The sequence below is a fragment of the Hibiscus syriacus genome, unplaced genomic scaffold, assembly GCF_006381635.1.
Source record: "Hibiscus syriacus cultivar Baekdansim isolate YM2019G1 unplaced genomic scaffold, ASM638163v2 tig00112523_pilon, whole genome shotgun sequence".
NCBI classification, from domain to species: Eukaryota; Viridiplantae; Streptophyta; class Magnoliopsida; order Malvales; family Malvaceae; genus Hibiscus; species Hibiscus syriacus.
Window position 1 is genome coordinate 275,991 of NW_024063355.1, and position 16,944 is coordinate 292,934.

The 16,944-nt window shown below is 36.3% G+C and overlaps 4 protein-coding genes across 5 annotated transcripts; 3 read left to right on the forward strand and 1 right to left on the reverse strand.

The window, feature by feature from the left end:
• The first annotated feature begins 33 nt into the window (after positions 1–33).
• LOC120181316 (protein MIS12 homolog) lies at positions 34–3,523 on the forward strand. The gene is made up of 7 exons (XM_039186481.1): positions 34–170; positions 275–332; positions 760–879; positions 1,789–1,884; positions 2,007–2,145; positions 3,157–3,294; positions 3,395–3,523. The coding sequence occupies exons 1-7, from the start codon at positions 49–51 to the stop codon at positions 3,454–3,456; spliced, it is 735 nt and encodes a 244-aa protein (XP_039042412.1). The 5' UTR covers positions 34–48; the 3' UTR covers positions 3,457–3,523.
• A 1,084-nt stretch (positions 3,524–4,607) lies between these two features.
• LOC120181315 (1-(5-phosphoribosyl)-5-[(5-phosphoribosylamino)methylideneamino] imidazole-4-carboxamide isomerase, chloroplastic-like) lies at positions 4,608–6,735 on the forward strand. Of its 2 annotated transcripts, none has more exons than XM_039186479.1 (7): positions 4,608–4,776; positions 4,857–5,123; positions 5,656–5,741; positions 5,865–5,963; positions 6,130–6,266; positions 6,355–6,403; positions 6,484–6,735. In XM_039186479.1, exons 1-7 carry the CDS (start codon positions 4,632–4,634, stop codon positions 6,718–6,720), a joined length of 1,020 nt encoding a protein of 339 aa, XP_039042410.1. In that variant the 5' UTR covers positions 4,608–4,631; the 3' UTR covers positions 6,721–6,735. The 2 variants fall into 2 exon arrangements, with proteins under 2 accessions (XP_039042410.1, XP_039042411.1); XM_039186480.1 differs by having other exon boundaries at positions 6,133–6,266.
• Positions 6,736–8,281: 1,546 nt separating this feature from the next.
• On the forward strand, positions 8,282–8,797 carry LOC120181337 (probable calcium-binding protein CML15). The gene has a single exon (XM_039186499.1). It carries the CDS (start codon positions 8,282–8,284, stop codon positions 8,768–8,770), a length of 489 nt encoding a protein of 162 aa, XP_039042430.1. The 3' UTR covers positions 8,771–8,797.
• Positions 8,798–15,389: 6,592 nt separating this feature from the next.
• Positions 15,390–16,416, reverse strand: LOC120181293 (protein MIZU-KUSSEI 1-like). The gene has a single exon (XM_039186458.1). It carries the CDS (start codon positions 16,358–16,360, stop codon positions 15,608–15,610), a length of 753 nt encoding a protein of 250 aa, XP_039042389.1. The 5' UTR covers positions 16,361–16,416; the 3' UTR covers positions 15,390–15,607.
• Positions 16,417–16,944: the final 528 nt, after the last annotated feature.

Here is a 16,944-nt window from a genome sequence, read left to right on the forward strand (position 1 = left end):
GAGAAGCAATAACCCTAAAAAAAGCGGGAGGGGGGAGAGATTGTGAAAATGGAAGGCAGCAGAAGCGAAGAAATTTTCGATTCTTTGAACCTAAATCCACAGCTTTTCATCAATGAAACGCTGAACACAGTCGATGATCTACTCAACGATGCGTTCGATTTCTATCTCCAGTATATTTCTGCCTCTCTCCGTTTCTCTTCATCCTTTTATTACTTTTTCCCTCCGCGATTTCTGTCAAGTTGAAGGTTTGTAAAATTTTGGTGAAAACATGCAGAGAAGCTTCCAAAATTTTGAAAGTCGAAGGTACTGACCGTTCCCATGATCTAACTAAGGTAACCTGCAATCTTTTTTTTTCTTCATTTTGCAAAAGAGTTAAGTTATTGCTATTTTGATTTTTAGACTTATTGACTTAACAGAGCCGACAGTGATTTATAGGCTTGAGAATTTTGTTAATAATAGTTGCTGCACAAATTAATCTGCTTTAAGTTGAAAATTTAGATGAGTTAATTTCGTTAATCATGCATCACATGTTGATTGCTCTTTTTTAATTGAATTCAAGCTTGTGCTCATATTTTCCCCTAATATTCTTGAACGAAGACTACTTAAACATAGTTGTGGAGTACTAGGAAATGCAGGAAACGTAACAATTTTGTCATATTTGGAAGAGCGAGGAAGGTTGAGTCTGTTATAGTAGCAGTAAAAGACCTGACCCTTTTCCGACTGGCAGACTAATTTCTTGGCTTTTTGTTTCTCTTTTAGGGAGTTAATTATATTCGCAATATGATTCAATCAAGTTTGGACAAGCGGCTTGCTATGTGGGAGAAGTACTGTCTTCGCCACTGTTTTTCGGTTCCTGAAGGTTTTTCTTTACCAAAAAATGTAGGTTTTTGTTATGGTTCTGTTCAGCATAACTTGTATGCAAATCCTTACATGTTGAAAATTGGGTTTTATTGTAGCATCATGCATGTCAAGTTTATTACTTAAATAGTGTAAATGTATAGAATGCCAGACAAAACTGAGACTAAACTATTGGAGAGACATGGAGCTTTTCTTCTGTTTCTTTTTTATACTAGAGATGTGTAGATGTTTGTTATCATATAACATGTAACATAGATGGCATAGAATCATTTACAGAGTTGGAATTCACATTTAGGTTGCTCTGGGAACTTGAATTTCAAAATAGTGCAGTTCATGTAACAAAATACATGTAATTATAATATCCATAAACATGGATTTGTGAGATGCCTATTTAGCAGTTATTTGAAGTCCTTAGGGATATTTCTAATTCTGTAATTCATGTATGTGTGTCTAAAAAAACATAGAATTAGGAAAGTAGGGATAGTCGAGTTAAAAGTATACATGATATATATTTCATTCTCACAATTTATATAACAAATGAAATCTAAATCCAAATTCTCAAAAGTATTTTTCCAAACATAGAATTAGGAATAGTCAAGTTAATATTGTTGCAGAAAATTGCAATCTCAATGATCTGTCTTTTAGTAGGATTGGCAAGAGGCAACTACTAGACAATAACTATCTTCATAATAGCGAAGTTGAGAAAAAGATAAAAATGCGTATCATGAAAATCATCAGAAGCAAAAGATGTTGAAAAATTGCTATGTGCTAGCAAAATACAGAAGTCTAGAAAAAAAAGAAAAAAGATGGAAAACTCTTCATAAATGAACGCTTAGCTTGTTAGAAAAATTGTTGTACTTTATTTATACCTTGTTAAAATTTTCTTTATTTTAGTTATTACTGTAAATTCTCATGCGTTCTCCTTTCTAGGATGAGCTAATTGCTAGTTCTTCAATGATTCAAGATGCTCTATCTGAACCAGATGTGGATGCAGAGTTGGATTCATTAAGGAATAAACTTACATTGGTGAGAGGGATTCTTAATGTGTGTGTATATTTATATATCTATATGCCAATGTTGCCGGAATGTTTATTTGCATGAAAATTTTCCCCTCTATTGAATCTGTCTAAACGAAAACTTCTCCGTAGGTTGGGGTAGAGACTGATAGGCTCAACGGTGAACTTAAAGAATTGGAAAGACAGTCTGCTTCAAGAGTGCATTGCACTGAACTTATTAGCGAGACACTGCAATTATATGAAGACCCCTCTATGCATGACATGTTCCAAGGTACTTTAAGTTGCCTAGTACTGCATTACATCGGTCAGATAGTGCTTTCTGGTATTTGAACTGTTAAGTTTTCAGACTTTGAGCCCTAGTTGTTTGAGTTGATGATCCAACATCTCTAACCAACAGATTGTGCAGCTGTTGGCAAGTTAGTGCTTTGCTTGCACAAGAAACAGGATTCTCGTTTAGATGTTGTACGTGTGAAAATTAGGGGACAAGAAGTAGCATAGCTGTGTATAGAAACCTTTCTGCTTGCATCTTCTTTTCTTTGTTTACTTATTGTTTGTTCCGGAAATAATGTGCACATAAACTACTCAGGTTGCAATGAAGAGTGATGAGCGTTTTCGTCTTTATTTATCTTATTTTCATGCATGTTGGTATGCAAAATAAAGTTGCTCCTCATATTTTCCATATTCCCATCATCGTGGGATTCAATTAATCCTTTTGGATGATGTAAATCCTATCCATGGGTAAATAAGAAACTTTTCCCACCTAATATCATCCAAGCACCAAAGAAGCTCTCAAAATATATTGGTAACCGAGTTATATTGACTACTTTGATAGTTGTTTATGTTGCTTTGAATCTTCATTTTTCTTAAAATAATAATATCCAGCAATCGTGTCTGACATATCCTGGCATGGTTATTAGTATATGGCCATTAAATGACCGTATACATAGTCCAAGTAACAAAGGCAGATGATACCTAGAATGCTATTTGATGATTAGAGTTCTGTTCTTTGAGTTTCTTTTATGCATCAATTCTTGAATCAGCCTGAACACTGCCACAAGTTGCCTGATTATAGGGTTAGTTGTATTATGCAACCAGTCTGAGCCTTTAGTTAATCAAGAAAACTGTCACAAGCCTTTTAACTAATGACTTGGAAACTACTTTTGTTGCAAAGAGTGGTTTCATTACTCCGTTTCTCATCAGTTTCACATATGAGGTTTGATTTTTGAAGCATTAGTTTTCAAGTAAATTAACCTGCTCGTCATGATATTTTCTCTTTCTGCAGAAATGATGCAAACTGCGGCCGAACTCCGTGTTAAGATGTCGGGATTTAACTCCAGAAAGGCAGAAAAAATGGAACACGAAGGAGCGGAGAGTGTATGCAGCTCGCTTACCGATTACTTCACCGCAAATCCAAAGAACGGTACAATTTTTTTCTGTGTCAGCACGTGCACACTTACTAGATCCCTTTATTCCTCGACTGTCTTGTAAAGTAGTTTTCATGTTCTCTCATTGAAATGCAGCCCTTTTGAATGCGAAGTTGGATGATCTTGAAGAATTTCTAGCGGAACTGAAGAAGACTTAGACGTTATGCATATATATCTGTGTGTGCGCACGCGCGTGTGATAATATCTTGTTGCCTACCTGTGTATTGCTTCGACTCTTGACGATCACATGGCATATTGGGATATAAGCTTAAACCATATAAACCCTTACATATGGGAGAGAAAAGATCTTCTAACTCAGCTTTTTTTATTCAGATCTATACTCATTTACCTTAGCTAATTCGGGACACCATAACGACTCTTCAACTCATTCAAGTGATAATATTAGAGAATCTATGGGTGATAATATGATTTTAGAATTTATGTAGTAGTACTCATTCTAAGTCACTGGCCCAACTTAAATATAATACATGTGTTATGTGACCTAATTTAGATTTAAGAAGATTTCACTTTACTTGAAATCAGACCTAATTTATAAGTTAAAAATTTGCCTCCAACCTGACATATATACTTACATATAATTTATATTTTTATCGGATTAAATAGAAATTTAATTTTAAAAAATTATAGATAAAAAATATTATAGTAGTCATTTCTAAATATATAAATGTAAATTATACTACTATTATTTTTAGGGTAACTTATGAGTTTAGTACTTAAAATATTAATTTTGGTCTGTTTTAGTAGCTAAATTTTTAATTTTTATAAAAGCATACCTAAAGTTTAGGTTTTGTTTTATTTTAGTATCATGCCATTAAAAACTTTAGTTTTGTTTCATTTTAGTACATTGTTAAAAATTTAATGTTAAATTTTAAAAAAAAATTAAAAGTTTAGATACTTAAACGAACTAAAATTGATATTTTAGTGTTTAAACGCATTAAGTTTTTAAGAGTGGGTACTAAAATGAAATAAAAACTAAACATTAGGTATGATTTTAAAAAAATTGAAAGTTTAGGTACTAGATCGATCAAAATGAATAGTTTAGATACTAAATGGTAGTTTGCCCTATTTTTTAAATCGGATTGGGCATTTTTCATAATAAAATTGAATCCAACCCAAACCCAATGTAATCCTTCAAAATACCCGATTCGATTCAGCCCAAACCAAGCTTAAAAAAACTATCCTATAACTCGAATGTGATTAAAATCCATTAGGTTCATCCTTAAGAAAGTATAAATCCCCGAAAATCTCCTCTTCAGTCTTCATCTTGGCCGAGGGGTTTTGCGAAAATTTTAAGACAAGGGGGATTTCAAAGATGGCAAGCAGCAGTCTCCATGGGAGTTGTTCGATAAGGAAGCTGAGTAGTAGCATTTCCCGTGGCAGCAATTTCAAGCTTTCCTTTAATGGCTTTACCCACCTTCCATCTCCCAGAGCCGCCGCCATTCCTTCACTTAGTTTAATATCTGTACAACTGGTTACCGTTTTCCCTTTTTCTTTTTCCTTACTGGGTTTCTCGAATCTAACCAATTTTTTCTTGCAGAATCTCGCCATTCTCCTGTTCGTCGCGCTGTCAGTTTTCGTCCTTGCATTGATATTCACAAGGGGAAAGTGAAGCAAATTGTTGGGTCAACTCTTACAGATTCAAAGGAAGATGGATCAACCCTTGTAACCAATTTCGAATCGGATAAGTCGGCAGCCGAGTTTGCGGAGTTGTACAAAGATGGGCTAATGGGTGGTCATGTAATCATGCTTGGAGCTGATCCTCTAAGCCAAGCAGCAGCCATTGAAGCATTGCGTGCATGTCCTGGTAAAAACTTGCATTTAAGTTTCACATTCGGTGATCGGTTTATTCCGGTTATAGTACTTTGTTTGAAAATAGATGCTTTACCTCAATAGGAGCAGTCAGTTAATTGACAATACTAACTTGTTGGAACATTGTTTTCATTTGTTGTAAAAGCCAGGTTATTCTTAGGTAAATTGAGACCTTTAGATGCAGTGTTTTGCTTTATTTCGTACTAATTTTGGTATTCTTAGCTTAATACTGCAGACTAGTTCGGTGTCGGTACAAGCTGTTGAAATTTATCTTTTGAGTCCAATGTTCTTATACCTGCGGCTTAATTTTCTTTCTCTGGCCTAAACATGCTCGATATCATTGTGAAAACTTTGAAGGATAGATGTCAATCTTGGTTTATCGTATACCTTCTACTGGTTGTTCTGTAATCTCGAATGGAGTTTCTTGAGAGTGGCTGTCTCATCTTTGTTCTCTATCTTCGGTAATTTGTTTAATACTTACCGACTTTCCCTCTGTTGCACGTATTGCGGTGACCGGAAAAATCTAGGTGGCTTGCAAGTAGGAGGTGGGATCAATTTAGACAATTGTTTGCGTTACATTGACGAAGGAGCCAGCCATGTCATTGTTACTTCAGTATGTTTATCGAATTTTAACATTGCTAGTTGCAAGGCTTTGAATCCTGACATGTACGGGGTTCGCTTAGAGAAGACACCTTCGCCTAATCTCCTGTATATTTTCTTGTTGGATTTGTTACAGTATGTATTTAACAAAGGGCAAATGGACCTTCAAAGGCTCAAAAGTCTCGTCAATGTTGTCGGGAAGCAAAGACTCGTGTTGGACCTTAGCTGCAGAAAGGTGGGAAATATTTCTGTCGTCTGCAAATCTCTTTTGAATACGAGTATTTCCAGAAACATTCTATATCGTTCTCCTCCCTTACTTCAGACTGTCATCCGCTGAGTTGATAGAACGCTGGCTTTTGATTTTGGCTGTTGTTTAAACCATAAGATGCTGGTTTCAACTGCAGGATGACAAATATGCCATCGTCACCGACCGGTGGCAAAAATTCAGCGATATCTATCTTGATGAGGAAATATTGAACTTTCTTTCCGGATACGCGGATGAATTTTTGGTTCACGGTGTAGATGTAGAAGGGAAAAAGTAAGTCCTAACCGTGTTTATGCAAATTGCTCTTAATGCTAGTTCTTATGCTCTTGTAGTATTATACCTGGTTGCTCTTTAATTACAGGCTGGGAATAGACAAAGATCTCGTGGCCTTTTTAGGCAAGCATTCTCCGGTTGGTAGCTCATACATTTGCGTTTCGGGACGTATATTTCATTTGAAACATTCTGACATATTACGGTCTTGGTTTTGCAGATTCCGGTCACTTATGCTGGCGGTGTCACGGTAATGGATGATTTAGAGACAATCAAAGCGGCAGGGAAGGGATGTGTGGACGTTACCGTGGGAAGTGCCTTGGACATTTTCGGGGGCAACTTGGCTTACAACGATGTTGTAGCATGGCATGAGAATAACAGGAGAGGCATACCTTTGATGCTACGAATGATAGATGATGAGCGCAAGTATAAACTTTTGTATCAAGTAATAGAGTGAACATAAATTAATGTGTCGAGTATCGAATCTTACAGAGACCGTTGACAACATGATATTAAAATGTGTGCATATGTTGTGACAAAGATAATAAATGTTAAACAACCACATGCAATTTAACGATGCTATAGCAACTAAAGTAGCGTGTCGAACATTACTCAAACAAGTTATTCTTTTCTCAAAGTATTCACTACAATATAACAAAGTATGTATATATCTTTATACACTAACTAAACATGCTTTAAAAACTTTAAAAATAACTCTTTTATAGAGTTATCAACGTTAAACTTTTAGAGCTAATTGAGGCCTTTCTCCGGCGAACAGGCTAACAAGTTACCCGATGAGCAATCGGTGATAGTTGATAACTTCAATCAAGTTAGAATGTCGGATTTCGGAGGTTGCTTCCTGTTAAGAGCCAATCATTGATCAGTCCGACTTCTGAAGTTGCTTCCCGGATTCTCTTCTTCTCCGGTGGATGATTCTAGCTGTGTTGTGTTGTATAAACTTTTACAGGGAAATCCGAGGAATTGCACTCAAAATGTTCAGATGAACTTGATTCTTTCATAATGCAACAAGTGAATCCCAGCTGCATGATGTAGTCAACAATAAGCATTAAACATAGATCACAAACATTGACAATTAGAAGCATTAGTTACAAAATATACCAAAAATCATACATATTATAAGACTATATTGATAATTTATTTTTGGGTAAATTCACGCTTAGTACTTAAACTATTAGTTTTGGTTCGTTTTAGTATCTAAACTTTCATTTTTTTCAAAACGATACCTAAAGTTTAATTTTGTTTCATTTTAGTATATGCCGTTAAAAACTTTGGTTTTTCTTTCATTTTAGTACCCCGTTCAAAATTTAACGTTAACTATTGAAAAAATTGAAAGTTTAACTACTAAAACGGATAAAAACTAATAGTTTAGGTATAATTTTGAAAAAATTGAAACCTTAGGTGTTAAAACAGACAAAAACGGATAGTTTTAGTACTAAATGCGTAGTTTACCCTTTATTTTTTTAGAAAAAAGTAAAATGGTATATTTTATTAACCACTTCTATTTTCACTCTAATAACCATGTAGTACCAGAGACAGATTATGATGGCCCCCATAAAAAAATTAAAATTGTTATTAGATATTTTCTCAAATCCCTTTAATTTTTTGAAAATTTTAATTAAGCCCCTCCAAAACATAGTACCAAGACTAGCAATGTGTATATGCTAGGATCAATAAGATAATTTATCAAATATAATAAATATCCCTTCAATAAATTTATAAAAGAAAAATAATTTTTAGGTTTCCTTGAAAAATCATGCACATGCATTTATCCACCGACGTTGACTCGCTTTCTATTTTTAATTTTACTCCAAAAATCAAACGAATTTAAATCTCACACTTGAAACAATTTCCACACTCCTCTCCCAAAAATACTCCAAATTTGAAGTTGTATAAATTTATTTCCGTCGCTGCCGCCTGGAGCCGTCGTTGGCGTTGTCTTATTCCGTCGTTTAAGACAACAACAACACAGGCGGCTTCTGGCTTTCTAGTTTAATAAAATGGCGGCGTTACGAGTTGATCAACTGAGGGAGTTAGAGGAGATTTTTGCAAGGTTCGACATGGATTCCGAAGGCAGTCTCACCGAGCTCGAGCTGCCGGCGCTGCTCCGGTCGCTGGGGGTGAAGCTGTCGGGCGATCAGATCCGTGTCCTGCTAGCCAGCATGGACTCCAACGGCAACGGTGCGGTGGAATTCGACGAGCTGGTGAGCGCTATACTGCCTACATTTAAACGAGAGATAACGGTGAACGAAGGAGAGCTCATGGAGGTTTTCCGGTTGTTCGACCGCGACGGAAAGGGGTTCATCACTGCGGTGGAGCTCGCCGGTTGCATGGACAAAATGGGTCATCCGTTGACGCACAAGGAGCTGAGGGAGATGATGAGACAGGCGGATTCTGACGGGGATGGTGTTATTAGTTTCAGTGAATTTTCATCTATAATGGCTAAGTTGGCCATGGATTTTCTAGGCGTTTCTTTTTCCACATATTAACCGAAAAATATATAAGTTTTTGTTAGGCTGTTTTTCTCCCCTTTATTCCTGTGTAAACACCATCATTTTTGAAAATCAATATTATTTCTAATAAATATTTAAATCTATTCAATCATGTTCGATTACGTTTAGTATCTAAATTATCAGTTTTGGTCTGTTTTAATATCTAAATTTTTGTATTTTTTTTTTCAAAATCATATCTAATGTTTAGTTATTGACTTATCATTTCATTTTAGTATTCCAACGTTAAAACATTTAACGTGTTTAGTACCTAAATTATCAATTTTGGTCTGTTTTAATACCTAACATTTCAAATGTTTTCAAAACTTAACATTAAATTTTGAACATGGGTACTAAATGAAGCCAAAACTAAACTTTAGGTATGATTTGAAAAATTGAAAGTTTAGGTATTGAAATAGACTAAAACGGATAGTTTAGGTACTAAACACATAATTTATCCCATTATTTATTGTTTTAAATGCTTTTTCAATTTTTGAAAATTTCGTTGCATTTTGGGTTAAGTAAAAGGTTGTTTTGCTTTAATTTTATTAAAATATATAAAACAAAAAATATAATCATTATTATTGGTAAATTAATAAAATATTAAAAATAGATTTTATTCTTGATTAAATTTTCATTCTATTTGAAAAGAATAATTAAAACAGTTAAAACATATTACGAATAGAATGGGATGGCATGAGATTACATATTTCTCATAATTTTAGATTACAATCTATTTGTAATATCGTTAGGTATTTTTAGGGTAAACTACGAGTTTAGTACTTAAAGTTTTACAGAAATTGTGGAATTTTAATGGTAAGAGAGAAAAACGTAACTAGTCTAATGTTATTTTTTTATTGAAGCTGATGTTTGATTAAGCTTATGTTTATGTTAAATAGGGATATCGGTTGTTTAGGTATTGCTTTGAAATATTTGTTTTATTTAGGGATAATTTTTATTTTTTGTTTTTCAGCAAATATTTTCGCTCTGTAACTGATTGATAAATGTGAAAATTAATTAAAAAGTTGTGGAAAAAGTTGAACAATTTTAAACAAAAATCGGTTGGTTGCTTCAGCTTCTTCATGAACTCGGTTCGGTTTTAGTTTCTAAAAAATCGTAGGTCGCTTTTCGTAGGTGTTTGGTTTTTCTGCACTGACCTGACTGATTGCTCACCTATAGGAATATTTATAAGTTATTTATGCTCACTTTAAGTAAAATATAAATCAAATCATTGGTTTCTAGCTGTTGGCCTAAAGTTAAGTAAGATAGTGTTAATTTGTCTTAAAATCCTATTAAGTAGTCAACTAGGCTTCTTATTACCCTTCAATTCTCTAGCGTTTTATTGGTGCATCTTTTGTCTTCTTTGAATTCCTTGTTCATAGTTCCCCAAAACTTTGACTATAGATGATTACTTGAGGTCATGTCCTTCTTTAAGATCCCATAGGGCGTATAGGGGGAGGGCCCGACAGAGTGGTGTCAATGAGACTAGACTTAGAGTTTGTTCGTTGAATGTAGGCTCATTAAATGCTAGGTTACTGGAGCTGACCGACATACTTAGTAATAGGAAAATATATTTTACATGTATTCAGGAGACTAGGTGGAAAGGGGCACGCGCCAGAGAGTGTAATGGGTACAAGTTGTGGTATTCAGGCGTAGATAAAGCTAGAAATAGGGTGGGTGTCTTGGTATCCTTTAGGCTCAAGGAAAATGTTGTTGAAGTTTGTAGATACCGGGATAGGATCATGATGATTAGGGTTATTATAGAAGCGGAAGTAGTGAATGTTCTTTCAATGTACGCCCCACACTTTGGCCTAGGGGAGGGGGAGAAACGTTGCTTCTGGGATCAGTTAGATGATGTACTTAGGAGCATTCCAGAGGACTAAAGAGTTTTCATAGGGGGAGACTTTAATGGTCATATAGGTAGTGCAACCGACGGGTATGACGGTGTTCATGGGGGTTTCGGTTTTGGAAGTAGGAACAAGGAGGGGCGTACGTTGCTTGAATTTGCTACTGCACATGATATGGTGGTCACTAACTCTTTCTTTAACAAGAGAGATGTGAACTTGATTACGTTCCATAGCGGGGGACATTGTACCCAAATTGACTACATCCTGGTTTGAAATCGGGATCGATGGGCTTGCATTGACTGTAAGGTGTTCCCTGAAGAGGCATGTGCATCACAACATAAATTGTTGGTTTTGGTGTTCCGTATACTCCACGGGCGGGGCACTCAAAGGAGGGCTAAACTTGGTAAACCTATGATCCTTTTGAAGAACTTACATGGAGTGACAACTGATGACTTTAGGAGTAAGGTTTTGTCTTATACAAGTTTTGGAAATACAAACTCAAATAATGCAGATATGTTATGGAAAAATATGGCAAATTCCATCAGAGAGGTGGGAAAAAATACCCTTGGGTTGTCGACAGGAAAGGTCAAGGAACATAAAGAATCGTGGTGGTGGAACGACGAAGTCCAAACTAAGGTGAAGACAAAGCAAACTTGCTTCAAGGAGTTTCTACAATGCAATGAAGACAAAGAAAGATCGAGAGCTAAACAAAGATACAAGGAGGCAAGCGGGAAGCCAAGAAAACAGTGGCTAAATCGAAGGATAAGGCATACGAGGAAATATACAAGAGATTAGACACCAAAGAAGGACAAAACGAAATCTTCAGGCTTGCAAAATCCAGAGAAAATAGGAAAAATGATCTAGGTAGCATTAGGTTTATTAAAGACAACAATGTTGTTCTTTTAGTGAAAGATCATGATATTAAGAGGGTTTGGGGTAGTTACTTCTTTGGCTTGTTTAATGACGGTGCTTCTCCCGATATAGATAGTACCGTTGATGGGTAAACCGACCATCATACTACGGCCAATGACTGCACTACAAGTAGGATTGGGTTTGAGGAAGTCAAAATGGCTCTTCGAAAGATGGGGAGGGACAAAGCTGTCGGTCCAGATCAAATTCCCATCATTGTGTGGTTGACCCTAGGAGAAGAGGGAGTTAAGTGGTTGACTAATATCTTTAATATTATTTTAGAGACTATCAAGATGCCAGAGGAGTGGAGAGAGTCTACGGTGATACCAATATATAAGAATAAAGGAGATCCCCAACGTTGTGGCAACTACAGAGGTATTAAACTACTCAGCCATACCATGAAGCTATGGGAAAGGGTGATAGAGGCTAGGTTGAGACAAGTTACTAGGGTTTTGGAAAACCAATTTGGCTTTATGCCAGGAAGGTCTACTACGGAGGTGATTCATCTACTTCGACGGCTTATGGAGAAATATAGGGGAAAAATAGAGATATTCACATGGCGTTCATTGACCTTGAGAAGGCGTATGATAGCGTTCCCCGCGATACGATCTGGAAGACCTTGGAAATAAGACGGATCCCAACTGCGTATATCTGGGCGATTCGTGATATGTACTATAGATTTACTACATACGTTAGGACTACAATCGGCGACACCGAGGTATTCCTGGTGGAAATCGAACTCCACCAGGGGTCGGCTCTCAGCCCTTACATCTTCGCCTTGATTATGGATGACATATATTGTGCGACACCAGACAGTGTCTCATGGTGTATGTTTTTCACTGACGACATTATCTTAGTTGCTGAAACAAAAACTGAGCTGAATAGTAGACTGGCTACCTGGAAGACTGCTTTGGAAGAAAAATGTCTAAGGATCAATATTGAAAAGACAGAGTATTTATGTTCAAACTTCAGTGGGAACCAAAACGATGAAGATGTAGAAATATGCATAGAAGGACATGTTCTCCCCTCAAAGGATTGTTTCAAGTACCTAGGGTCTATGATACGTAAAGATGGGGGTGTAGATGATGACGTTACAACCGTATAAAGACGGGATGACTAAAGTGGAGGGATGCTACTGGAGTTTTGTGTGACAAGAAGGTGCCTCTAAAACGTATGGGAAAATTTTATAGAATGACAATAAGACCAGCGCTGTTGTATGGATCAGAATGTTTGGCAATCAAGAAGGATCGCGTAAGGAGGATGGAGGCCGCAGAAATGAGAATGCTTCGATGGGCATGTGGTAGGACTATGTGGGACATGATACCAAACTCTGCTATTAGGATGTCCTTGGGGTGGTGCATGTATCTGAAAAATTGAGGGAGAGAAGACTACGGTGGTTTGTACATGTCCTTAGGCGTCAACCGTTGGATGCGGTCAGGAGGGTAGAGTCGATTACAGTCGACGGTACTAGAAGGAGAGGACGACCAAGGTGGAAGTGAGAAGACTGCTTGAGATCTGATTTGAAGGATTTAGCCCTTACCGAGGACATGACCTCTGATAGGAAAGTATGGAGACTTAAGACCATGGTAGCAGAGTAGTGCGGGTCACAGCCATAGGGTGTAACATCTATGTCTTCTTTTTAATGCCTTCATAGTAATTTCCATGACTTCTACTTTTTATACGTTTCTGTCATTGGAATTTATGAAGGCTAAGAAACTAGGGTCACGGAGTACTGTTGCCTTAGCTTAGCTTTTAACCATTTGACTTTATTTCTTCTCTTAACTTGCTATCGTTGATTTCTGTGTATCATTCTCTTCATGTTTTCTCTCTTTAAATTTAGTCGGGTCTTGCGTTTCTGTCTATATGCATAGATTTTTACGCAGAGATTTATTTGCGGAGATTTATTTATATATTTATTTATTTATACATGCATTGCATTTTATATTTACTTTTAATTTTCTGACTGCCGGAGGTCTTCCACGGAAGCTGTTCTCAAACTGGCGTTGGGAGCATCCTACTACCCTACCTCCCCTTATCCCATTGCATATGAGAATAGGGTTTTGTTGTTGCTGTTGCTGCTGCTTAAAGTTTAGCTTTTGTTTCATTTTAATATCCCGCTCAAAATATAATATTAACTTTTAAATAAAATTGAAAGTTTAGGTACTAAAACGGAATGAAATTGATAGTTTAGGTACTAAATAACATGTTAATTTTTAATAATGTATACTAAAATAGAATAAAAATAAATGTTCGATATTATTTTAATTTTCTTTTAAAAATTTAGGTATTTAAACCGGGCCTTATTTGAGTTATCCGGGGCCTTACTTGAAATTACAAGTCAACCTCATTTGAAAGATCATATATGTTGAATTTGATTGCTTTAAAATAAATTTAGACATTAAAATATATTTATAATATATTTATGTATATATATTAAATTTAGATATTAAAATATATTTATGTATGTATATATATATTAAAGAGGGATTATAAGAAAATATTTATTATATTTTTAATTTATGACAATACACCCTTTTGTTTGAATCTGGAATAAAAAGAAATACAAAATATACATTTATTTGTTTACTTATCTTATCTAAAATATAAATCTTACTTTAAAACTCGCGTTGAAAGGTTTTTTTATGTTTTTAAAAGACGTATCACAAATACAATTAATTAATTAATTAATTAATTAATGCTTGAGTTAGATTAATTATTTATTTGTTTAACGATTTATGATGTTGAATTTCTTTATTAAGAGTTTAAGTTCTGATGCTTAATTAATACAATTAAATTAAGAGGGTCATTTTTTATAATAATTTGTTATAATGTTTTATCTAAATCAATTAATTAATAATTCGAATATATATAGTATGACAAAAAATATATAGGGTAAATTACATATTTAGTATATCAGTTTTGACCCATTTTAGTATTTAAACTTTTAATTTTTTCAATATCATATATAGCATTTAGTTTTCATTTCATCTTAGTAAACCGTCATTGAAAACTTATAGCGTTTAGTACCTAAACTTTTAATATTTTCAAAACTTAATGTTAAATTTTGAACGGATCTTAAAATAAAACAAAAACTAAAATTTTTAATTACGGGTACTAAAATGAAATAAAAATTAAACTAAAAATAATTGATTAGTTATAAAACGGCTAAATCTATGAGATAATGTGTTGGAATTATTTATTTCACGAGATAACATTCTCCCAAGATTAATTGCTGAAGTAGGGCGAATTACACAGTGTTGGCCGTAGGTCGCCATGCCTTTCGGGCGACCTACGACGTGGCATGCACAACCCAACCCATAGGTCGCCATGCACTCCCAGCGACCTCCTAGGTCGCCATGCACTCTGGGCGACCAAGGAGGTCGCCATGCACGCCCGGCGACCAAGCTTTTAACCCTCTGCACGCCCTGCATGTCATAGCTGGGAGATTCCTGCCCGACGACCAAGCTTTAACCCTTTGCTCCCTCATGCATGTGTTGCATCAATAGAGCGAGACGTGCAGAAATATCACATGGCCATGCAAGGAGACAAGGTCGCCGGGCGTGCATGGCGACCTCCTTGGTCGCCCAGAGTGCATGGCGACCTAGGAGGTTGCTGGGAGTGCATGGCGACCTATGGGTTGGGTTGTGCATGGGATGTCTGAAGCTGCCACGTCGTAGGTCGCCTGGAAGGCATGGCGACCTACGGCCAACACTGTGCAATTCGCCCTACTTCAGCAATTAATCTTGGGAGAACGTTATCTCGTGAAATAAATAATTCCAACACATTATCTCGTAGATTTAGCCGTTATAAAACGTGTAAGTTACCCGAATATATATTACATCAATTTAGTGCTTCATTACTCAATCAAACATGGAAGAAAAAAACAAAGTCAATACATATACACAGCTTTAAGACCCCAACCTACCATCGTCAACATGTTATAATGTAATTTCCCTCCTCTCACCTAAACTAACCCAAACCACTAGTAAAATTATAACCCAAGCTTCCGATTTCTCCCCTACAAAGCAAACCTTGAACAGAAACTAGAAGATTAGCTCTCAGATCTTCCATGGCGGAAGCATCAAACTCTAAGCAAATAAACACTAAGTTCAGGAGCACCGTTGCTGTCGGGATTCATCATGTAAAAAGCTTCAGAATCTCTCGACCCCACGATTCTCTCGAACGTGGCTCTCATGTACATGAGTTCGCCACCTTCGGCTTCGGTCGCCGGTAGAACTCCGGCTCCCATGGAGATTGGTTCCACGGCTTTAAGAATTGTACGTTCATTAGCTCCGGTGTCTCTTCTGGTTGCGAACCCGCATTTCTTTCCGTTGCAATACGTTCTCCAAACGGTCTCTTCGAGTAACCTCACGTTACGGTCTCCTTCTCTGCGTTTATCGCACTCGAGGGCGATCCTGACCAGCCCGGACGCCATTTCTCGGACCAGACCGCTTATCGGCGTGGCGAGTTCGACGAGGAACGCCGGCGGGGAATTGGGTTCTTTCTGCAAAGCGAAATGAACGTGTCCACGGCGGTAACCGAAGAGAGTGCCGATCAATCGTGAACCGAGGCCGAACAGCAGCCCCGAACGGCTCCTCCGAAGATCCGACACGACGGATCGTAGCCTGGCGATGGAAACCGAGGCGGCTGAAGGAAGCTTCTTCTTCCGCGGTGTCGGCAGGGAAATTGCATGGGTTTTAAGAGCTGTTCTTCTTCCGTTGGTCTCTTCCTCCTCGGACTTGAAAGACCGGGCTTGGTTTTCTTCGGTTCCGACTTTTATGGTCCAATGGAGGTGCCTTTTGGAGGTGTCTTGAGAGGTTCTTCTCGTTGCCATGACTGGTTTTAAGATATGGAAAAGAAGGAGAACAAAAGAGCCTTGAAGAGAAAGAGAGGAGGGAGAATCAGGCTTTTATTTGTTTTTTCAATGCTTTGGATTACATTGATCTGTGGGACTTGTTGCTATTTAATTCTTTGTTTCTAGTTCTTTGGTTTAGTGAAGAAGAATCCTCTAAGAAAAAAAACAACAACATTAAAGCTGACCCCACACAGCCGATTTAGGAAGTGGGATTAACGTTTATATTGTTTTTTTAAATAATTTTAAGAATAAATCACACATTTAATACTTAAATTATCAGTTTTCATTTGTTTTATTATTTAAATTTTTAACGTTTTCAAAACTATATCTAACATTTAGTTTTAGTATCTAGCTGTTAAAAACTTAATGGATGATCTGCACGTGTCACCTTTTTATAGGTAATTGCATCATTAATCATTTAATTATCTTCTCCCTCCTATTTAGTCACTAAAGTTTAATTTTTTTAATTTAAATACTTAAATTTTAAATTACTCCTAACTTAACCACTCTTATTTTTATTTATATTAATAAAATAATAATAATAAATGTTATGTCACAAAAAA